Source organism: Lathyrus oleraceus, chromosome 7, assembly GCF_024323335.1.
Source record: "Lathyrus oleraceus cultivar Zhongwan6 chromosome 7, CAAS_Psat_ZW6_1.0, whole genome shotgun sequence".
NCBI classification, from domain to species: domain Eukaryota; kingdom Viridiplantae; phylum Streptophyta; class Magnoliopsida; order Fabales; family Fabaceae; genus Lathyrus; species Lathyrus oleraceus.
In genome coordinates this window covers 128,379,230-128,404,360 of record NC_066585.1, presented here as the reverse complement: position 1 = coordinate 128,404,360, position 25,131 = coordinate 128,379,230, and the positions used below count along the sequence as shown (strand labels likewise).

The following is a 25,131-nucleotide window of genomic DNA, read 5'->3' as shown; positions in this document are numbered from 1 at the left end:
TGTACTTAAGTAGAATACGAAATATGGTAAGGTACCACGCGCTTAAGTGATTTTAGCATATTATAAGATATGGGCCACATACACTTGAGTGGGCTTTTTAGCTTGCATCCCACACAAGTGGTTCTATAAATAGAACCCTTGTGTAGAAGCATTTGTGCAGTTGCAATTTCGTTTCTCTCTCTCTCACTTAAAGCCTTCATTCGTAGCAGCTAGCACTGAGATTGAAGGAATCTGTTCGTGTGGACTGAGTAGAGGTGTTGTCATCGTTCAACGTTCGTGATCGCTCCGTAGATCTGCATCAAAGGTTACAATTGCCACAAGAGGTAACGATTCTATCACTGATCATGCTCATCTGTAAGGATCACTAAAGGAGAAATTTTAAATTCCGCTGTGTTTTGGGTCGCTCTTCTCCTTCAGTGGTATTAGAGCCACTTACGAAACCATGCATCTGACAGTTGTTTATTTTCTATATTTTCTGTATTAATACGATTAAAAGACAGAATGAATCAAAGAATAAACGAGTAATTAAATTTGGCATCATGTGTGTACGATTTGGATGATTGATGTTGACTATGCTTCGGAATCCGACATTAGTATGGTGAAGCAGCGATACATCGATCGTCCATAGGTTATGCAATTGAGATTGATAAGTTATATATATGATATAAGTAATCTTGATGCAAAATACGGTATATATGATATATTGTTTCTGCTTCGTTCATTCAAACACTTAATGGTTGTTTTCCTTTGGGAGATCAATGGTCGTTTGCTTCTTGATACGACATTAGTATGGTGAAGCAATGACGTGTTGATCAATCATACTGAATCAACAATCGAGGTGTGTTTGACGGTCTGAAATTGGTGCATTAGGGTTAATGACGGCACAAAGGTTGTGTTGTCAAAGAGTTATGCGATTAGGGTTGTGACTGCGCAAGAGTCGTGCTTTAAAGTATCAAGTGTTGATGCGAAAAATGACGTTGATTTCAAATGAATTGTTCATTAAAAATTTCGTCCAGGGGCGCTGCCCTTTGACCCTCGTCCGCTGACCGGGCAGCGGACCCCCGACTAACTCTGCGTAGTGTGATCGGTCGCCGAAATTTAATTTGGTTTTAATTAATTAAAATAATTAAAATTAATAATAATAATGTGTTTATTATTATTGTCTTGTGGTGATCAGTTATGGCCTTAGTTTTCCTTTATTTTATTTTGGGTTTTTAAAATACGACCTGCGTGTCGTGCCTATCTTTTAATCTCTTAATGTAACTTCTTTTCTCACCTCACTCCCTCGTATGTAAAACGAGTTTCTTTTATGTAATGTAATGTTATGAAGAAAGAGAAGAATTCAATATCAAAGGAGGACAACCTTGAAGATCTTGCTTGGAGAAGCTTAGATCGTTATTAGGTTAGCTTAGGTTCTCTCATTGGCTTGGGAGAACAATTGCGCTAGGGGCCATAACTGTTTCATTATGCATGTTGATGCATGCGAATGTATGTTGATGCATGTGAGAGACGATTTATATGATAAATAAGCCGGTGAGATCAGAATAATTGCAAATTCCCTCAAATTAAATATTAAGTTTATGCTTTCCAAGTTTTAGCACTCATCAAGACTAGTATCGAATAATGTAGGTTTTGCCTACGCGAGGTGCATGTTCTATATTATTAAGGTGCGATGGGATGATTGTAATATCCAATTGCTAAAACAATGGGTCAAACTTAACTAAACAAATTATAATAAGATTATATATGTTTAGAAGCAAGAGTTGGAAATGATCCATGTGATGGATTGGAATAAGGAGTTATTCACCCAACTAAAATATTCGAGAGTTGTATTAGATGCAATTGGAAGGAGTTCCTACCTAAATAACCTAGTTTTGCGTAATCCTCCTACGCGGACTTAAAACAAAGTGAAATGTGGATCTCGACCCACTAGAAAATCGTCCAACGGGATTTTCCAAATCAAATGGTGAGGGTCATTTGTTTTGAATAAAATAGTGGGAGTATATTTAATTAAAGGCATAATTAAATATGTTATTGATACTTATATTTTCATTATTTTCATGTAGATTACCATGACAACAAACACCTCTAACAACATTTTGCGATCAATCCTTGACAAGGAAAAATTGTCTGGGACAAATTTTTTGGATTGACACCGAAATCTGAGGATTGTCCTCAAACATGATAGAAAGTTGTATGTCTTGGAGAAACCTGTTCCTGAAGAGGACCCTCCTAGTTCTGCACCTAAGGCAGAAAGAGATGCTTATAAGAAGCATGTCGATGATGCCAATGAAACTACTTGTCTCATGCTAGCTACCATGAACTCAGAGTTGCAAAAGCAACATGAGAACATGGCAGCGTTCGATATGATCGAACACCTGAAGATGCTCTATCAAGAGCAAGCAAGGCATGAAAGGGTTGAAGTTTCAAAAGCCCTTTTTAAGGCAAGTTAGCTGAGGGAGCCCCTGTAGGTCCCCATGTGCTCAAGATGATTGGGTATATGGAAAACCTTGAGAGGTTGGGTTTTCCCCTCGAAAAGGAACTTGCGACTGATTTGATCTTGCAATCGTTGCCAGATAGATTCAGTCAATTTGTCCTAAATTTTAATATGAATGATATGGACAAATCTCTTCCTGAACTGCTAGCCATGTTAAGAACTGTTGAGCAGAATCTGAAGTCAAAAGGGAAGTCTATTCTGATGATCGGAAATGGAAAGAGACAGAACAAAAGACCCATCAAGCAGGGTGATAAAGGGAAAGGCAAGGAAGTTGCCAAACTCAAACCCACTGTTGCTGCTTTGAAGCCTAGTGGAGGCATAGCAAAGGAAGGCACCTGCTTCCATTACGGTAAGACCGGACACTGGAAGAGAAACTGCCCAAAGTACCTGGAAGATAAGAAGAATGGAGTAGAGACTTCAACTTCAGGTATTTTTGTTACTGAAATTAATTTATCTACTTCTGCATCATGGGTATTAGATAATGGATGCGGTTCTCACATTTTTACCAATGTGCAGGGGCTAAAAAGGAGTAGAGATTTGGCAAAAGGGAAAGTTGACCTACGAGTTGGCAATGGAGCAAAGGTTGTTGCTTTAGCCGTAGGAACTTATGTATTGACTTTACCTAGTGGTTTAATAATTATGTTAGAGAACTGTTATTATGTACCTGCAATTAGCATGAATATTATTTCCGTTTCTTGTTTGGACAAGTTTGGTTTTTCATTTATAATAAAGAACAATTGTTGCTCAATTTATTTGAATGATATATTCTATACTACGGCACAAATGAACAATGGACTATATGTCCTTGATCTTGAAATGCCTATTTATAACATTAATACTAAAAGGATGAAACCTAATGAGTTAAATCCAACTTACCTTTGGCATTGTCGATTAGGCCACATAAATGAGAAACGCATTTCCAAACTCCATAAAGATGGACTCTTGGACTATTTTGATTATGAATCATATGAGACGTGCAGATCTTGTTTAATTGGAAAGATGACAACGTCTCCATTCACAGGAAAAGGTGAAAGAGCTAATGATCTTTTGGCCCTCATACATACTGATGTATGTGGACTACTGAACATAACAGCCAGAGGAGTTTTTCGGTACTTCATCACATTTACTGATGATTTCAGTAGATATGGTTATGTGTATTTAATGAAACACAAATCAGAGTCCTTTGAAAAGTTAAAGGAATTCAAGAATGAAGTACAAAACCAACTAGGTAAGAATATTAAAACTCTTCGATCAGATCGAGGTGGTGAGTATTTAAGCCTAGAATTTGATGACCATCTGAAAGAGTGTGGGATCCTATCCCAACTTACTCCTCCTGGAACATCCTAATGGAATGGTGTATCTGAGAGAAGAAATCGAACCATGTTAGACATGGTCTGGTCCATGATGAGTCATGCTGATCTTCCAAACTCCTTTTGGGGACATGCACTATTGACAGCAGCTTACACACTTAACCGTGTTCCATCCAAAAAGGTTGAGAAGACACCATATGAGATATGGAGTGGTAAGAAACCACATATGTATTACATGAAAATTTGGGGTTGCGACGTTTATGTGAAATGACAAATTTCAACTAAGCTTGAGCCCAAATCTGACAAATGCTTATTTGTGGGGTATCCTAAAGAAACAAGAGGGTATTACTTCTACAATCCTTCTGAGGGCAAAGTGTTTGTCGCTCGAACTGGAGTTTTCCTAGAAAAGGATTTTATTTCCAAAGGAATCAGTGGGAGGAAAGTAGAGCTTGAAGAAATTCAAGAATCACAAAGCATTGATACACCTATGGAGGAATTAGAGCAGGAAACACAAGTAGTTGTGGAAGAGCAACATGCTCAAGTAGAACAAGACCAACGTAGGTCAAGCAGGATACGTCACCTACCTTAGAGATATGGATATCTCATAACTGATCAGGGTGATGTATTACTCATGGATCAAGATGAGTCTGTAACCTACCAAGAGGCCATAACTGGTCCCGAGTCCAAGAAGTGGCTAGAAGCCATGAAATCTGAAATGGATTCCATGTACATAAACCAAGTTTGGACCTTGGTAGAGCCTCCTGTAGGAGTTAACCCTATAGGATGCAAGTGGATCTTCAAAAAGAAGACTGACATGGATGGTAAGGTACATACCTATAAGGCAAGACTGATTGCAAAAGGGTATAAACAAATTCATAGGGTTGACTATGATGAAACCTTTTCACCAGTTGCAATGCTTAAATCTGTTCGGATTTTACTTGCTATTGCTGCATATCATGATTATGAAATATGGCAGATAGATGTCAAAATTGCTTTCCTTAATGGGAATCTTCATGAGGATGTGTACATGACATAGCCTGAACAATTTGACATACCAGAAGAAGCCCAAAAGATATGTAAGTTACAAAGATCAATCTATGGATTGAAGCAAGCTTCCAGAAGCTGGAATCTTCGTTTTGATGAAACAGTAAAACAATATGGATTCATCAAGAACAAAGATGAGCCTTGTGTCTACAAGAAGGTTAGTGGGAGTATAATCGTTTTCCTGGTATTATATGTAGATGACATATTACTCATTGGAAACGATGTCCCTGCCCTGCAACAAGTAAAGTCTTGGTTGGGGAAATGCTTTTCTATGAAGGACCTAGGTGAAGCAGCCTATATATTAGGAATCAGAATCTATAGAGATAGATCACAAAAACTGTTTGGCCTAAGTCAGAGTTATTCATACCTATGCAACATGGCATGTGTCTATCAAAAACACAATCCCCTTCAACTAAGGAAGAAAGGGATCACATGAATAAGATTCCATATGCATCTGCAATAGGATCTATCATATATGCCATGTTATGTACTCGACCAGATGTCTCGTATGCTTTAAGTGCAACGAGTAGGTACCAATCTGATCCTGGTGATGCTCATTGCGTAGCTGTCAAGAATATCCTTAAGTATTTGAGAAGGACTAAGGACTCATTCTTGATATATAGAGGTCAGGAAGAGTTGGCTGTAATTGGATACACCGATGCTAGCTTCCAGACAGATAAGGATGACTTTAGATCGCAATCTGGTTATGTGTTTTGCTTAAACGGTGGCGCTGTGAGCTGGAAAAGTTCAAAGCAAGATACAGTTGTTGATTCTACAACCGAGGTCGAGTATATTGCTGCCTCAAGTGCAGCAAAGGAAGTTGTTTGGATCAAAAAGTTCATTAGTGAACTTGGCATAGTTCCTAGCATTGTGGATCCCATTGGTTTATTTTGTGATAACAACGGTGCTATCGCACAAGATAAGGAGCCTAGATATCACCAACGATCCAAACACATACTTAGGCGTTATCACCTCATTCAAGAAATAATAGATAGAGAAGATGTGAAAATATGCAGAGTACCTACACTTGACAATATTATTGACCCACTGACAAAGCCTCTTGCGCAGCAGAAGCATCATGGCCATACTAGATCTATGGGCATTAGGGGTATGCCTGATTGGCTCTAGTGCTAGTGGGAGATTGTTGGTGTAAGCCCTAGAGGCCAATACTTTTGGTACTTGTATCGAATTATTTATTAATAATAAAAGGTTTTTTCTTTATTATGTTCGTTTAATAAAGTCCCTAGAATAGTTAGTCCGTTTAATGTATCAAGTGTGACTTAATCATGAGATCACATTAAACATAAGGACAATATTCTTAAAGTATCCGTAGTCGAGCTTTATTGTGAAGTGGGATAACATTAAAGCATTAAGACTATTATGTATATAGACTGATGATCACATCTCATGGATCATGGATAAGGAGTTATCAAGTCTTAAACATAGGTATGAATATTAAGAGTAATATTTATACTGGATTGACCCGCTATGAGAATACGATATAGAATGTTATGCAAAGTGTCATAAGTTAATCTCATGGTGATAATGGTGTATACCACCCTTTGACCTGAAACCACTATGGACCCTAGATGTAGAGTCGAGTGCCTTATTGTTGATCAAGCATTGTCTGTAACTAGATGACCATAAAGACAGTTGATGGGTACTCCACGAAGCATGCTGAGGGACATGAGTGACCTAGATGGAATTTTCCCATCCTACGTAACAGGATAAATGTCTATGGGCCCAATATTGAACTGGACAAGGATGACATGGTCTATGCCTTGTATTCAATACAGACATAAGGGCAAAAAGGTAATTATACACATAAGTATTATCACAAAAGGACTTGTCAGATCACATGATATTTTTGTGTCTTGGGTAGCAGTGATGTGTTGCTAGATACCGCTTACTGTTTATTATGTTAAATACGTGATTTAATATAATTGTCAATGCTGCAAAAACCTACAGGGTCACACACAAAAGGACGGATTGATGAGAGATAGAGTAAGTAAGGAATACCGTAATGTACGGTGCACTTAAGTGAATTGTAGAACATCGTAAGGTACGGTGTACTTAAGTAGAATACGAAATATGGTAAGGTATCACACACTTAAGTGATTTTGGCATATTATAAGATATGGGCCACATACACTTGAGTGGGTTTTTTAGCTTGCAGCCCACACAAGTGGTTCTATAAATAGAACCCTTGTGTAGAAGCATTTGTGCAGTTGCAATTTCGTTTCTCTCTCTCTCTCTCTCTCTCTCTCTCTCTCTCTCTCTCTCTCTCTCTCTCTCTCTCTCTCTCTCTCTCTCTCTCTCTCTCTCTCTCTCTCTCTCTCTCTCTCTCTCTCTCTCTCTCTCTCTCTCTCATAACAGCTAGCACTGAGATTGAAGGAATCCGTTCGTGTGGACTGAGTAGAGGCGTTGTCATCATTCAACGTTCGTGATCGCTCCGTAGATCTGCATCAAAGGTTACAATCGCCACAAGAGGTAACAATTTTATCACTGATCATGCTCATTCGTAAGGATCACTAAAGGAGAAGTTTTAAATTCCGCTGCATTTTGGGTCGCTCTTCTCCTTCATCCTCTGCCTCCCCCTCCTCCTCAGAACCCTTAGTTTTCTTTTTAGTTTCTTGAAAATTTTCTTTTGCTTCTCTTCAGTTGTACCTTGCACTGCCTTTTGGAAAAATTTCAATGCAAAATATTTGTTTCTCTTCATTATTTTTTGTCTTATGTCTTTTTGATTGATGACAAAGGGGGAGAAAACATAACGTTCTAAAGGGGAAGAATTAGCATTTATTTTGATATCTAATTTCCTGAATTAATAACCCAAACATTGATTAATGTTTTCTACTAACAACTACTCCGAAAAAGAGTTTGTTAAGTCTTTTGCAAGGTTATTTCTCAAGAATCAGAATGGTTCAGAATATGTTCTTTTTAAAAATCAGACTTGAAAAGTCAAGGTTCCAATAAGAAAACCTGCTCTTTTAAAGAATATAACCAGCTCTAAAGTTTCTTCTAAAAGAACTCAATAAAGCTTCTGAAGTTAAGCCTATCAGAATGATGATGATTATCAACCAGTGCTTCGGACAACATCAATTAACTTCTGAAGATAAACCAGATTCTGATAGAATATTCACTCTGGTGTTTCAAAAAAGTTAATCAGGAAAGTCTTCTTTCATTATGATTTTATCTTTATAGGATTATACATCTCGGGGGAATTGTGTGCTTCTGTAAGATGTATTCTTCTGTGATTACCCTGTACAAAACTGTTCATCAAAATACATGTTTTATCATCATCAAAAAGGGGGAGATTGTTAGAACAAGATTTGGTTTTGCATCTATACCTTGAGTTTTTATGATAACAATATTGTATTTGTGTGAGAACAATTTTGGTACCCTAATGGTTTGTTACTGTGTAGCTTTAACAACCAATTTTGATTCTGAATATATGATGTGCAACATCATCAATTTCTGAACTATGTGTTCTAAATCCACTTCTGCGCTAGCTATTAGAAGTTCTGAAAGACGTCAATATTGTTGCTGCATTGTTCTTTCCGCTTCTAAGTTGTTTCAGTCATCAGAAGCTTCTTAGGAGACACCATGTTGCTGCTGCAATGTTCTCTCAGTTCGGGCCTCTGGACGTGACTCTGATCACCAAACTTCTGAAGAATGGAAAGCTTCTAAAGTTGTGTTATGTAGCTGGAGATTCTGAAGACCTCAAGCCAGACGATTGAAGTTATCAAGGTTCTGACTGAGGATTTTGAAGATACTGAAGATCTCAAGACAGACTACTGACGTTGTCAAGGTTCTGACCAAAGATTTTGAAGTTTCTGAATCCAGATCTTTGTTTCTTCATTTCATGCTTCATCAACTTTCATCAGAAACCAATGAAATTGAATATAAGATCAAAATGGGAATGTGATCAAATAGTACATGGTACAAAATAAACAACCTTTCCACTACCTTATTTCATGGGCAAGGAAGATATTATACATCACACATGTCACTGATTTTGTGGGCAAAGGGACAGTACGTAGTATCATTCTTTTCTCATCCAACAGTGGACAACCGCTCAAATGAGTTTTCCCAATTTTCCCTCCAACGGTCCTATGCTTATGCTATATAAGTATGCCTTGGAGACTTGAAGAAAAACATTGGTTACACAACTATTTTGACAAGTTATTTTCTTTGTGAAAAGCTAGCATTCTTATGTATACAGTTTTTCTTTAAGTGTTTGTTATTCATTTGTGTAAAATCTGCTTGTGTAAAAGCATCTTGTAACATACAAAATATTATTCAAACTATTTGTTTGATTCCTTACGGAGGTTATCCTTGAGAAGACAAAGAAGGTTGTTCTTTGTGAGTCCTTAAGAAGACTAAGGTTTAGTTGGATCCTTGAGAAGACAAAGAAGGTTATTATTTGTGTTTGTTATAATTTGTTGATTATAGTGGATTAAGTCCTTGTGTATAAGGCAAAATCATCTTGGCGGGTGGACTGGATTAGCTTTGAGTTTCAAGCGAACCAGGATAAAAATACTTGTATTTTTATCTCTTCTATTATTAACTTGTTAGTGGTGTTCTTGTTTTGGAAAAAGATTTTGCTTCTAAAACTCAATTCAAACCCCCATTTCTTGTGTTTTTTACACCTTTAAGAGAGTCCTTTTGAGTTCTGGTATATAAAAAGTGAATGAATCCTAAGTTGTATGGTTGGGACATATATATGGCTAGACACGTTTTCCTGTGACCCATGAACAATAGCTATAGGGTCGGGCGAGATCGCCCATTTGATCTCTCCCTATCACACCCAAGTCCCTTTCATGATATCTACGAGTTGAGTAGTTATGGGTCAGCCTCTTTGAGACCCATGCGAAAGGTATTCTAGTTCATTATCCCTACAGTATGAGGAATGGAAGGGTGATGTGATTAAAGTAAGGCATAACAGTTCATAGTCCCTCAAGCATTGGACTTGGAAGGGATGTGTGACTCATGTAGGTCGTGTTGATTCAGGGTCTTTCCAACGTAATGCCTAAAAGGCACAAGCTCTTCAAGCACGAAGCCTGAAAAGGCAAGTCTCTCAAGCACGAGACCTAGAAGTAAAAGTCTCTCAAGTTGAGACTTGGAAGGGATAGTTCATCAAGTTGAGGCCTGGAAGGTAGAGTCTCTCAAGCACGAGACCTGGAAGGGCAAGTTCCTAAAGCACGAGTCCTGAAGGGAAAGTCTCTCAAGTGCGAGGCCATGAAGGGAAAGCTCCCAAACACGGGACATGGAAGAACAAGTCTCTCAAGTCGAAAAATCTGGAAGGGCGAGTCTCTCGAGTCACGAAGGGAATGATCTTCTTTTCATGGGTGTGGCATTCCACAATATTCAAGTCGCAACTTAGAAAGACATGGCAATTGGATTTTGGGGGCAAGCATTGTATTGAATGCTAAGTACCGATGAAATTGCCTTCAAGTGATATGTGTCGTCGTTTTATTTGCATGATCCAAATGAGGATCGCTGATGTTATATCCCAACAGTAATATATCTGACTTTATTTTCTACTCGGCCTAAGGGAAAATCAAACCATTTAAATACAACAGCCTTAATTTTCTCACTTCCATCATTTCTTTCCACCTTTTTGAAAGAACAAGATTTGTTCTACATCTTGCTTTTAATTTTGATGATAACAATGCATTTTTCTTAGAGAACAATTTTGTATACTAATGATTTTTATCTAGTGTGTAGCTTTTGCTAACATATTATGACTCTGAAGCATTGACGTGTGACATCATCAGAATTTGGAATCAACACACTCTGACTCTGAAGAAATACAAGTGTTTTACAAGTTACTGGCAGATTCTAGAAAACTCTTACACAACAATTCTTATAAACATTTGTGTTAAAGCTTCTGACTACAACCGATTAAATAACCTCTGAAGAATTGTCAGCCAAACAGGGCAGTTCCCACGTAAAGAATGATGTACTCTTTTTCATTTATTATAAATTCTAGTGAAGATTTAATTAGACATATTCTTAATATATTCTTAATGGACATCGAAAAGAAGAGTGTTACAAATGGGATGATTATAAATGTCCATAAATAAATGGGATTCCATATTGATTTTACATTCTTTATATGTAAAGACTCGGTGTGTTCGAAATTAACACTCAAAAGGTGAAGGATACAATACATTATCTTTTTTCTCTATTTTATTATTTTGTTTAGGTTCCCAAGAGTGTGAAATTGTACAATACATTAGGCTTGTGCAATTAAAATTTTATTAACTTATTAATTATAAATCAAACCTAAAACCAAAATGCTAATTATGTCACGAAAACACAATAAAAAGGGGCAGTAATAATCTGGTACAGATAAACAGGACACTGACAATTTGGTGGCTGATGAATGGGAAATAAAAGCAACCACAAAGTCAGATTTCTTTCTCCATGTTCAATCTATATATTCTGAAAGATTTCCTCTCAAGATTTTGCTTAAACTTCTTCATGAATCCCAAGCTTAAAACAGCTTTAACCGCAAAATGTTATGACACAAGGACAAATATATCTGATCCCTTCAAGCTATGAAAAGTAAATAACAGTTTCATGAACAAATAGTAGGACTTGACCTTAAAACACCAAATTATTATTGTCAAACCTTTCTTACAACTGTATCAACTAAAGAACTCCAAAAAAGGGATTCTTTATTGCAGAGTCTAATTCAGATCCAGCTGAATTCAGAACTGGAATCTCAACCTTGTCCCTAGGCAAAAACAAAACTTCACCGCCATCGATTTTCTCAAACCCGCAAATTTCAAGGAATTCAATGCCTCCTTTCAAAGCACCAACTCTTTCCTGTTAAACACAACATAGGCACGGCCTTATTAACACACCTTATTTAAGTTATTAGATGCATGTAAGCATTCTTAGACATAAACTAACATCTTACCCTGGCCTACTATTATACACAGTTGAGCATTACAGTGAGAAAAAGTCGATCTATGTCAACTAAAAACTCCTGAAACTAATAAACCCGGTGGGTTTAACTTTAGGGTCTCTATGTGGTGGATGCAAAATTCTACCTACGCCCAACAACTTTTGATGACTCAAATGTTCCAAACTCTGTTATAATCCCCATCTCAAATTTCAAGAGTATTGATTTTATCTTTTTTTATCTTTTTTCTGGTTGGGTAAGCTTCTTTTTTTTCTTCCCCGTGTATCAGTAGCTACACTGAATCCCCTGAAAATACCAAAGTACAACACACCATCTTTACAGGTTTTCTTACCTGAAAAGCTGCATTACTAAGGCGAATCTTCCTGAATTTTTCTTCATCAGGATTTCTGGCAACATTCCCCACATAAGTTAGAAGAGTTTGGAATGCTCTCTTCACTCTGGCATCATCATCCTGCTCCAAGAATAAAGCAAACACGTAAATACGCAGGTGTAACAATATTTAAGCAGAAAGTGCCGTTTCAATAACATTATTTCATAAGTATCATTATGCAGCAAGAAATCAATTTCCTTCAAAGATATATGCAAGTTAAAAAAAAAATTGATCTTATATTGGTCCATTAAACACTTATGTGACATCAAATCATGCCTTAAATATCACACATTCTTTGCCACCACACTGGTCCTTAAAATGGAGGGCTGATATGGATGTCTGTTAGGATTATAAATAAAGAAAAATTATAGTTAAGAGTTGTTATTGAAATTAGTTAATTAGTTGCAATTGATACAGAACGTGTATAAATAGGAGAACACGTGATTCGAGAGCATCTTTGAATATTTGTAACTGTGAGAAACCCTTGGACGAGAGGGATATTAGAATCGCGCACTTCGGTTCCTAACAATTGGTTCGACCTGCCGCTGCAATTGTTAGAATTTTAGAATAGAGGGATATTAAACTTCTATGATAGTATGGTACCTCTTACAATATCCACCATTAGAATTTGAGTTGATATTAATACAACTTGTATCCAGCAGTCACTTGCCTAACACTGTCAACTAAGTAGATGAATAACAGAATTCTTAGCAAGTGACAATGTAAATGTACCTTGTGGTTCTGCTTGAGAGAACGCAAGCACTCTCTCATTTGCTCAGTTTTTGTGGCAGGCCTAATTGGCAGGAAACTCTGCACGCAGAAATTTGAAAGTTTCGAATAAATAGGTATGGCATAAAAAATGTCATCATTTCTGGACAAGATAATACCTTTTTCTCCTCTACAACAGTTGAAGGTTTGGCTGTTGAAGGCTCCTCTGGGGGCAATCCAAGTTTTCGCCTTCTTTCTGCCTGTCATAATTGAGAAATAAAGTTACCTAATGCTGATCCCCCAATAACAGATATTCAAATTGTTATGCCATCGTGGTAAAGAAATTGCTCAACATGTTCAAGTATTCCAAAATATTGGACCAAAGTACTCTAAAAAGCTCCTCAGCCATCAATAGTAATACTATAGTAGGAGGAGGCCCCAATACTGCTTTTCTTTGACATTTGTTTTCATAATGAATTAGAAATTGCCTATTCATATCCAATAATATTGTCGAGGTAGTTTACCTTAGGGAAAACAATAAGAATCAAATCGCAAAAAGTGTTATTGCCTATTGGTATCTTTCAGAATTTGGGTTGGGCCTAACTCATCCCTACAAAACCGACTTGTAAGGTGAGGATTGTCCCCCACTTATAAACACAACACATATCATATCTCTTAGCAATGTGGGACTAAATTCACCCCTTCAAAACTAACACAGTGAAGGTGTTAGGGGCTGCAATTAGGCAAGCCAAAGTGCCGCAATTAAGGCGACTAGGGGCGGACCGCAATTAAGGCGGAAAGTCCAACACACACCCTCACGCTTGGGCCTCAATGAGCACAAAGCGTGAACGATGCGGGAAGCCCAACTATAGATCTTGGATAGGCTCTGATAATCTCAGAATTTGGGTTGGGCCTAACTCATCCCTACAAAACCGGCTTGTAAGGTGAGGATTGCCCCCCCTTATAAACACAACACAGGCCATATCTCTTAGTAATGTGGGACTAAATTCACCCCTTCAAAGCTAACACAATGAAGGTGCAAGGGGCTGCAATGAGGCAAGCCAAAGTGCCGCAATTAAGGCGACTAGGGGCGGACTGCAATTAAGGCGGAAAGTCCAACAGTATCCAATAACAGACAGATGACAAGATTGCACTATATTTAATCCTATTCTTATTGCATGACTTAATGGTCATCTTGAAATTCTACTTCTGGTGTATTGAGAAAGATGATTTACAAACTCAGATATGATCAGGCTTGGAAAAAGAACAAAAAAATTAAAAAATACCTTGTCTTCTTCCAACTTTTGCCTGATTTTTTCTCTAGCCCTTCTCTCTTCCTCTTTCTCTGCTTTTCTCAAAGCTAACAACCTGCAAAAGTAAGCAGAATTCTCTTGTGGCTGGGTTCATTCAAATTAAAACATAGAATGTGAGACAACTAGGTGAGTCAGACCGTTTTCTCTCGTTATCTTCTTCAATCCTCTTTGCTTCAAGCAACTCCTTGCCAATTCGAATTCTCTCCTGCATGAAAAAACGAAAATAAGTGAACTACTTCTCAAATATTGAGAACAAAACATGTATATAGCAGCTTGAAATTCATACGATGATACTATGAAATTTGCATGTTTTTGACAAGCTACGGCAGTCGCAGTCTTATTCATGAGAATCGTGACGTGGGAGATTTCTCCGTGCAGGTGCATAAAGATCAGTATGCAAAAAGATGTTAGACTCATTTTGGCGCCAATTTATTGCTTCCATTTGAAACTTTATAGCTGGCTAAGCAATACTGAATCAAGCTGTGTCCAGGACCAACTTTCCTAAAAGCTATTTGGAGAGCTCTCGCAGATGTTTTATACCTTCAACAAATCTTTTCAAACAAAGAGTCATTTGGGCTTGTCATACAGACAATTCCCCGCCTCAATCTACAGTGCCAAAAGTCACCTTTTTTTATCTAGAAGAAGAAAGCCACAGGGATCAAGCTCTTAACTGGCTGATCATAGAGTCTTAAGATCAACAATCCCTAACAGTCTATGCACATGCACACCCCCAATATCATAAATATAAATCGTAAGATACTCAGCTACATCAGTAGTGAAACTCAATGAGATGAGCGGGAAACAGGGTTGAGTTGGCAAAATACCTTTTCTCTTTCTCTCTCTGTTCTCTTCTCTTCTTCTTCTTTCTTCTTGCGAGCCTTCTCCCTTAAGATTATAGCTCAAAAAATTAAATGACTACACAGACTAGTAACAATAAATTGGCTTTAAAAATACATATATACTTTAGATCTAGACACAAGATATGCAGGCATCTGTTATTTTAGGAGAATACAGCACAAATGCACAGTGAATGACTGAGGTTTCAAAAATTAAACATAAAAACATTAAAGATAAAGAAATCAATTATAGCCACGGCAAAAGATATGGTCATCGATTCAACAATCACTAATCATGTTGAATATTAAGGGCGCATAATAAAGACCTTCCATGAACCAGGGTGTGATATGTATACATCAATATCAAGTGCTAACTGTGTTGCCTTAAGCTACTTTAGAAATAATTACCAGAATGCATCAACAATAATTGCTTCTTTTAAGATTTTATAAGGGATTAGCCACAATACATTACTTCAACCAATGCATGGTTAAAATTAAATTCTAAAATATGAAACAGCTACATAACTTGGCCCACAATGTGAAACTTATTTTGCATTCAGTTTCATACCTTAATTCCTTTAGTATGGCATTCGTTTCTTCTGGGGTAAGAGAGGGTTTAGTAGCCTTAGTTTTACTGACAGCAGATACCTGAGTGAACCATCAGGTCAGAAGGTAGAGATTGCAATTTAATTAGAGTGTATTATTCATAACATGAACTAGTCTTAATATTTTGACAGATGTTTGCAAAATCAAAATATATATAACTTATGAAATAATGCATGTGCGATAACAATAAGCTGTATGAATAAACAAAAACACTGTACCAAGGGCATCTCGTCTATGTCAGGAGTATTCTCATGGTTTTCTATCCAAGTTACAGCAGCCTCGAGGCTAGCATTACCTGTAAAAGAGAGAAGCCTAAGTTCAATATTCTAGAGTTAACATAACTATCAATGCCCAGATATAACATAAATAATGCATTGAAATACGTTGTAATTTGAAAACTAATAACTGATTAATACATGTATCCTAGATCCAGAGACTTTAACATATGAACATGAAAATCATGATTTGCATTGCATCTAATAGTATTAAATTTTGCTTATCGTGGCAAACCCAACCACAAGCAATATAATCCAACACTATTCTTCTTAAACTTCCTTCAAACGGCACAGAAACTGATGCTCCATGGCATAATTATGATCAATAACAATGATAAAGAAATATCAATCTCAAATTTCATGTAGTATATAATTTCATGAATGCTCTGGAGCACAATAATGATCAGCAATTCAAATTCATAAAGAATACTGCTAGTGCTACCATAAAAGTGTGTCTAAATTACCAGAGAAATGAAGTGCCCTTGTTGCACGAGCTGTTGAAAAGCCCATTGATTCAAGTTCCTCAAGCAGAGTTTTATCAACTTCAGGAACAACCATTTCTGTATTTTACAATATTACAAACAAATGAATAATGAATGAATTAGATACACAAACTGAACCAGAATCGTCTCTTAGCTTATTAAACAAAAAAAACATCACCTTCATTTTGATCACTGGTTCCACCCTCTTGTGATTCTGAGCCCCCCTTAGGAACCTCTAAACTTATTGGTTTTGCAGCTTCGGCAGTCTTATCAACAAACCCAGTGTGTCCGGTTCTCTTGGTGTGTAAATCACTCTCCTACATTATCAAACAAAAAAGGAATTCAGTTAACCAGAATCAGATTTTTCAATCAAAATAAACCCTAAAACAGCATAAAGGTTTATTGCATGTGATTCGATTTGAAAAAGAAAATATGAATGATGGGAAGGTTTAGGGTTTGGATTAAGAAATGGAGGAGAGTGAGACAGACGGTTTTGGATCGGCAGGGTTTGGAGCAAGTGGTGCAGACGAGATTTAGAACGGGTTCGGTGGATTCGGAGAAATTGGAGTGTGAAGTGAGCTCAGCGTGTTCTTGAGCTTCTTCGACCGATTTCAATAGAGCGCCGCAATCGCCGCACTGGAGCGAAACCCCTGCCATTTTCCGGTGGCTTTTTCGTCGGTGGATCCAATTGGGGAAATAGAAATCGATTGATGTTCAGATTTTGGGCTTTATATGTGTAGGACTATTGACATCATTCCAATAATTAAAATTATTAAATATTAAAAAAATTGAGAGGATTGTTGGACAAGTCAAGGCCAATACTTCCTTTACTACCTTTAAAAAAACACATAATACTAAAAGACACTCGGTACTATTTGTAAAAAAAAATATTAAAAAAAAAATTTCAATAATTTTATAGACTCTCCAATTTTTAAATTTTATAGTGTATAATAGTTAGTTTAATAGTTCTGTTGACCGGATCAAATGCTCAAAAAGTCGGAAAGTATTATTAGAAGAGTTTGATTCGATTCAAAACTCTACAAATTAGTTAAGGATCAAGTATAATAGTATCTGAGAGTCTAATATTTAATCTTTATCATTTAAGGATCACTTACTATCATATTTGTTCGTAGAGTTCCTTTTATTCCATGCGAGAGAATAAATGAAAATTCTAACTTTCTTTAATATATAAATTTCTTCTAACATTATTTACATGTGTGATGTCATTCTTACTCGCGTTATCATTTCTCTTTTATTGAAGAAAAATTGAAGGAGAGACTTAGAAGATAAGAGAAAATGACAAGGATGAAATGTACAGTATTATATAAAGAAAACCTTAACGTACATAGTAGTCATGTATGAGCCACATGCAATGACTTATCCTATAAACATGGGTCATGCATGCATGTTGCCACCTATATACAAAAGTTATATGAATGCGTCATTAGGTTTGATTACTCCTCCTGTCATCGAATTTTTTTATTTAAAATATGATTAATTTAATATTTTAAAAAATATATAATTATTTTAGAAAAACATGGTTATTTTAAAAAAATAAAAGAGTTTGTAATTTTTATTTATTTTAGTTTTCTATATATTACTTAAAACACTATTATTGGTTGAATTCTCTAGTTCTTTCACTTTTTCAAAAACATATCGTCCAAGATTTTTGGTTAATTGAATGCATGAGAGTATTCTTAATTTGTAGACGTTTCATAGAAAAACATGTAGTTTAGATAAAAATTGAATTAAAAAATATAAATAGTTAAATGTATCATATTGATATCCTCATATGATATAATGTGGTGTTTAGTGAGACTTGTTTTATTATTCTTTTTTAAATGATATGAATATTTGAAAAATTAAATTGATTATTTAAATAATTGAAATGAGTATGATATTATATAGAAATTAAATAATATCCATTTAAAAAAATTCAAATGAGTACAATTGATATGTACTACTATACTTTTAGGTTATGAATTTAAAGGCAGGAGTAAATAATTAACATTATTTTATTCTTGAGGTATAACATTAATTAAATTTTTGGAGAGATAAATTCTTAAAGTGTTTGAGTACTTATTAATTATTTCGATTAAAACAATTATATTATTAAATATTAGTATATTTTAATTTTAGAAAAATTTAAATTTGAATTAGCGGTGGGTTGACGGGATGTATGAGAACAAATGTGCAGGTTATTGAATTTTTTTGGCAGAAAAGTTGCTGAAATTCCATCTAGTGGTCACTTATTTATGTACTCAAAGTCTCAATATGTCAGATTATTAAAGTATATTTCATATCACCATACTTTTTTATTGTTTTTTCTTTTTATTTTGACAGTATAGCATATGCTTTTTTGTTGCCTTTTCTTTTTACTTTCACATTGTATAGCAATGATCTTTCACTTCAACTGATATTTAATTTTTAAATTAAGAATAATTAAGTTAATTAGTTATATATAATATATGTATGCAACTATTTGATTTTTCTGTTAATATAATCTTCTTCCAAATAAAAAATTAGTATAAATTTTTTATTTTAAGAATGTAATGAAATGAATCAAACTCAACTTTGCATCTAAATCAATTAAAGATCATTAATCATGGGTTAATTTAAAGCATTCAAAATTAAATTAGCATATATGCCGTGGACCAAAGATACCACCCCTTCCCCAAATCTCAATACTATAGTGTCTCCATTATTCTTAAGTTAGACACAAGAGGAACTAGAAATGAAACTTCCTTAAGTTAACAAATAAATGTAATAAATGTCTATCTAAATATCAATATTAACATGCAAGTTTTATATCATCAAACTTCCCCCACACAGCTTCCAAAGATTTTTCACTATAACCGTGTTATAAAGAAGAAAAAAAATAGTTCAATTTCTCAAACATCTTCCTCATACGACAAACTTTAAAATTATTTGACATGGGAAAGTTATTCAGCATAGATGTGTGATACACTGATATTGTAACAGGTTATATGATATAATGACTACATACCAGACAAAGATTCTGTCTAGTTTCTTTCAAAGATTTCTTACTCTTGTGATGTATTACCTGAATTATTCAAATAAGCAAGAGCATAAATATGGGATAACAATGTTAATTGAGATAATCAAAAGTACAACTAAAGTATAGTTTATACCATAAATCCAACAACTTGTCTTATATAGTTCATGCCAGGATGTTCATCCATACTACATTCAGAATTGTCTGGTTAGACAACTAAAGTGTATTCTCACTTGGTGAGGTCAATTACATGAATAACAAACGACACACAAATATATATTTCTATAAGCACAATTAAAGCTTGACTAAAATCATGAAATAAACATGGTCTCTGCGAAAACGAACCATAGGATAAAGATCAAACAAATCACATTTTAATCTTCTAATAATGTATCACAAGACAACATCAAATTATTCAAATTCTGCTATACTATATCTGACTATTTGACAACACTAATAATACCTAATGAAATTTCATCCATTAAATACAGTTTATTTCCATCTTATTCGAAAGCATTCAACATAAATAAATTAGCATTAACCTGCGACGAACCGATCATCTCCCAATCTATATAGTCTTCTCCTTCCCACTGGTCTTATTAGCAATTTTTATAATCTTCTCACATTTACTGCAAACAATAAAAAAACAGTTTCAAGTGAGTTGTGTTTTGGTCCTATTTGATTGTCAATTACATATCTAATTTTTTTTCATTGTTGCAAGATAAGTTTCAGGTTCATGTAGAAACTTGCATCACCAAATAACATAAATAAGTAAATACCATTAAATTTTGTCATAATGCAAAAACCTTCTATATTACTTACATAAACAAAAATATAAAATTCAAGAGAATTATAGAGTCTTGAACCATATTTAACCTGCAATTTCATCCCAAGACTTATTCACAAGAATACTCAATAAACTCTAAAAAGCTATCAGAGGCAAAGTTCTGAAAACCAGATAAATAAAAATATTATCATCTTATTCAAATAATCAATCTTATATATCCTTTTGGTGCAAAAGCATTAGAAATGATGATATAAATATACATATAAAAAGAGAATTAAAAATGTCTTACAATGGGGTTATCAAGGAACCTTAGATCAATGATGACAAAGTTTTTCTCGACATATTCAAGTGTGGCAACAAGATCAAAACCTTTTCTCTTTTCCCTTTTTTGTGTAATATTTTGCTCATCAAAACTATCGGGCCTATCATCATCGTAAGAGTTATCCCCATCAATAACTTATTCATCATTGAATCTTTTATATAAATATTACATACTTTTTTACCATGCTGTCCCATTTTTGAACTTGCGGAAACATATTAAATATTACAGACTTTTTCTCATGAAACTTGCGGAAACATATATAAATTTTATCATGTTATCCCATCAATAGACTTTTCCTCATGAACTTGCGGAAACATATATAAATATTACATATATTTTTATCATTATGTTCCATTTTTTGAAAATTTATTCGCAAACTACCCTAGTTTGAACAAAAAAATCCCATTAGGCCCTACTTCTAGAACACACTCGCCCGATGAATGAACGAGTCCATGAAGAGAGATTTTTGAGTGTAGGAACTCGGCCAATGGATGGTCGGGTGGTTGAAGTATATTTTTCTAAATTTATTTATTTTAAAAGTTTCAATTAATAACTATTTACCATTTACATTTAAATAATAATTTTATCACCTATGACATTCATTGGTCGAGGGATGCCACTGTTAGTAGAGTCTCAGCCAATGAATGACCGAGTATTCATATCTTAATTTTCTATAAGTAGCTTGAATTACAAAAATATAATTCAGGTCACATAGCAAAATGTTTTTGTAAGAATGTTTGTTTGAGGTCTTGTGTTTTATGAGTAAGACAAAAAAAACAGTGTCTGCCTAGATCCGCAATGGAATTTCAGAATACTGATTGCAACCATCAACACTCATTTTTGACAATTGGGTGGGCGTCGTATGAATGTGAGAAAAGTATAATATCATTGTCCATACATAATGTTGACTGATGCAAGCCCTGAGGGTACGTACATGTATTACTTGGATCGTATAGAAAATTATTTAGATGTTCAGTGTATGTTTTCAGTACATAGTGATGAACTTAATAGAGGAGTTAAAAGGTCCATTTGTGTTGGTTGTTTTTGTTGATTAGTTAGTTAATAAGCTCTATGAATTTAAGTTGTTGTGATTGTACTTTGTAATCGAAAGTCTTTAATATTAAATATATTCCATAATGTTTGTTTCCAAAAGACATTAGAAATACATAAGTAAAGATAACATAATACGTGCTTAAAAGTTGATAATAAAAAAATAACATAATCATTTAGAGGGTCCTGTCACATCTGGACATTTCCTACGCATGTGTCCTATTTCGCGATAAATCTCACACCTTCTCTTTTCCTTTTCAACATTGTCCATTTAGGTTCTAATTTGGGTGTTGATTGGGTGCCCTTTCTTCCTCCTTCTCATAAATTCATTGTGGCAAAGAGTAAATCCTTCATATCGTAGCCAGTTATCCTCATGGGGAAGCCCAAGGAAACTCTCCTTGTAGACCTTGAAGATGTCAAGATTTTTGAACACGTCTGGTATGTGAATAGAGTGGTCCTGATGTATACTCTAACATGTTGCGATTACATGGGAGCAAGGTAAGTGAAATGCCTTAAATGTCCCAAAATCACAATGTTGTTTCCTAAGATCAATGATGAAATTACCAGTTGGTTGACCATGAAATAGAATTTCTCGCGATCAAATTGCATGACGTTATGGGTGTTAGCTTTACTAACTTTTTCAATCATCCCCTTGTTGCAATTATCAGTGAAAACCTGGCCAAAGGCCAACGTTTTTGTCCACTGATGACCTCTTTTACCAAAGAGTTGTCCTAATCAATAGTACGTAGACTGGACCAGTGCAATGATTGTAAGGTTTCGGGTTTCTTTGAGTACCGAGTTCATTGCTTCTGCCAATTAGTTGTCATGTGACCCTAGTGTTGCCCTCCGTCATATGCCATTGCCCACTTCTCATGAGGGATGTTGTCTATCCATGATAAAGCATCATTGTTTGTTCTTTGGATTTCCTCGCGATAGTAGTTAAATGTCGCATTTGTCAACGCATAACCCATGTTAACAACTTTTTTACGTAGTTCCTTGTCTTTAATCTCACGCATGAAGTTCTGTGCAATGTGTCTAATGCAATAGACGTGTGAACATGGAGGATATTGCCATCCATTTTCAGGATTGTTACATGCACTATTTATCGATTCATGTCTATCTGATATAAAACACAAATTTGTTTGTGGAGTTACGTGTACTCTCAAATTCCTAAGAAAGAAACTCCAAGCTTTGTCTCACCTTTAACTAATACAAAAGCTATTGGGAAAATGTTCTCGTTCCCATCCTGGGCCACATCCATTAACAAAGTCCCTTTATACTTGTCATACAACCATGTTCCGTCAACTTGCACAATAGGTTTACAATAGGCGAAACCACGTATACATGGTCGAAATGCCCAAAAGAGACGATGGAAGATCTTCTTGTCACCCAATTGGGATCCATCGTATGAAATCACGGGTAAGGTTTGAAATTCTATAATAGTACCAGGAAGATATGTTTTCATTACCAGCATCCACTGCGGCAGATCGTTGTAAGATGTCTCCCAATTTCCATATATTGCCTTACACTTTGCAATCCATGCCTTTTTGTACAATATTATGTACCTGTATTTTTATGCAATATGAGTGATGCTCACCTTCACCTTAAGAGAAGCATCGCGATTAACAAGCTCAATTATGCTTTTACTAATCATTTCTGAATTGAGTTTTATATGATCTTGTAACATAGAAGTGGTTGTGCATGTGTGAGGCCCACCAAGCTTACCAATCATCCACTTTGAGTTCCCCTTACGCAAAGAAAATCTGCATTATGAATTCTTACACTTGATTACATATTGTGCATTGTCAAATTTAGTCATTGAACTAAACTTTATCAGCCTACGCCCACCCATACAATATACTTCAATTCCTCAACCAATCTTTGATAACTCAAATCCCCAATCTCAACCCCAAACATTTAACACTACATTCTCTCAACCCACTTTTACATTCAACCCTGATGATGTCCATTATTCTCCAATTCAACATACACAATCCAACACCTTCACACAGACAACACATTCACTACTCGACTTTGACCTCACGGATGAACAACTATTGGATATCCCTGAGTTTTCCATTCAAGATTCTGATAGTATGGATATGGTTCACAATACAACACATCAACATCAAAATTTGTCTTTCGACTTATCTCCATCTCCCCCAAGACATAGAGCTGAAGAATCGGGCAAGGAAAAACGCAAAAAAAATAGGCGCAAGATGTGGAATAGGCGGTCACTATAACAAATAAAATGTACTTTTTTCATGTACGTATATTATTTCTTAAGATTAGTTAGATGCTTAATTAATATAATTATAAACATATTATAAAAATACAATTTAATTTAGAATTTTTATAAAAAAAACTATAACTTATACTATTTAAATAATATAATTATTATAAAAGTATTTAATATTAATAACAAAAATGCATTTAAATTAAAAAAATAAAAATAAAAAATATACTTCAATCACTCGGTCATCCATTGACTGAGTTCCTACACTCGGAAATCTATCTTCATGGACTCGTCCATTCATTGGACGACCGTGTTCTAGAAGTAGGGCATTTTGGAATTTTTTTAAACTAGGGTAGTTTGGAAATAAAATTTCAAAAATGGTGCAGTATGGGAAAAAAGGTCAATATTACAAACAAAAAGTAGTCGAAATCCCTAACATTGCTGCAAATGTTGAGTCAACTTCGATGTTAAATTCTTTCCTCGGCTGTAATAATTATTAAAATGAATAAAACAAAAAAGTCAAGTACACTTTGAGCACCCTTCCAGAAATATAGTGTTTGAAAGATCAATATCGAACATAGGGAAACCCCAAGAAAACATTTATATTGTCCTCTATGCTAATGTCCAAAGCTAGATAGCACATTAAATTTGAAAGAAAAAGACCGTATTCTCAAAATGTAACAGAAGCAGTAGCAATAGACATATTATTGATTGGGTGATTCGAAGAAACCAAAGTTGACAATCACATCCTGTTAGATTGCAACAACCACAAAAGTCGAAAAAACTTCCAAACCAAAAAGAGATGAAACAACCACATAATCAAACTATAAAATGCAAGATTCAAAATGCATAAACTGAACCCTAAACATCAAAAGATAAATCAGAAGTATAAATTTAGTTATTATAGAAGGTAACTCAATAAATCTATCAAACCCATAAGATTTGTAAACCGATGTCAGTGATCATCGCTTGTTTTATGTTTGATTTCAATAAGAAAAAGAAAAAGAAGGAAGAAGAAGAATAAAAGGAAGAGAAAGACGAAATTATTGAGAATGTATCAAGTGTGAGTAGTGTGGGTAATAGTTCCACATTGATTGAAATTGTGGAGACTTGAGCATTTATAATTGAGATAACCCATCACCTATCACCTTAAGGTTTTGGGTGAATATGTGGTGTGTCTCTCACAAAGGTATTGCTCTAAAAGAAAAGTCTCACAATTTTCAATGCTCCCTAGTGAAAAATTACCCAAACAAATATTATCATGAGCCTTTGATTCGAGAAAGAAACCAACTTACTTGTATCGAAAGTCAACGACGTCAGTGTGGTGAATAAGAAACGAACGAAG

At 35.1% G+C, this 25,131-nt stretch overlaps 1 protein-coding gene across 1 annotated transcript; it reads right to left on the bottom strand.

The window, feature by feature from the left end:
- Window positions 1-11,319: 11,319 nt before the first annotated feature.
- LOC127108495 (uncharacterized) lies at window positions 11,320-17,120 on the bottom strand. Its single transcript, XM_051045967.1, has 12 exons — window positions 16,865-17,120; window positions 16,554-16,692; window positions 16,358-16,453; window positions 15,837-15,913; window positions 15,581-15,660; window positions 15,001-15,061; window positions 14,314-14,381; window positions 14,150-14,231; window positions 13,043-13,123; window positions 12,888-12,965; window positions 12,117-12,236; window positions 11,320-11,685 (listed from the first exon to the last, which is right to left on the bottom strand). Exons 1-12 carry the CDS (start codon window positions 17,030-17,032, stop codon window positions 11,509-11,511), a joined length of 1,227 nt encoding a protein of 408 aa, XP_050901924.1. The 5' UTR covers window positions 17,033-17,120; the 3' UTR covers window positions 11,320-11,508.
- Window positions 17,121-25,131: the final 8,011 nt, after the last annotated feature.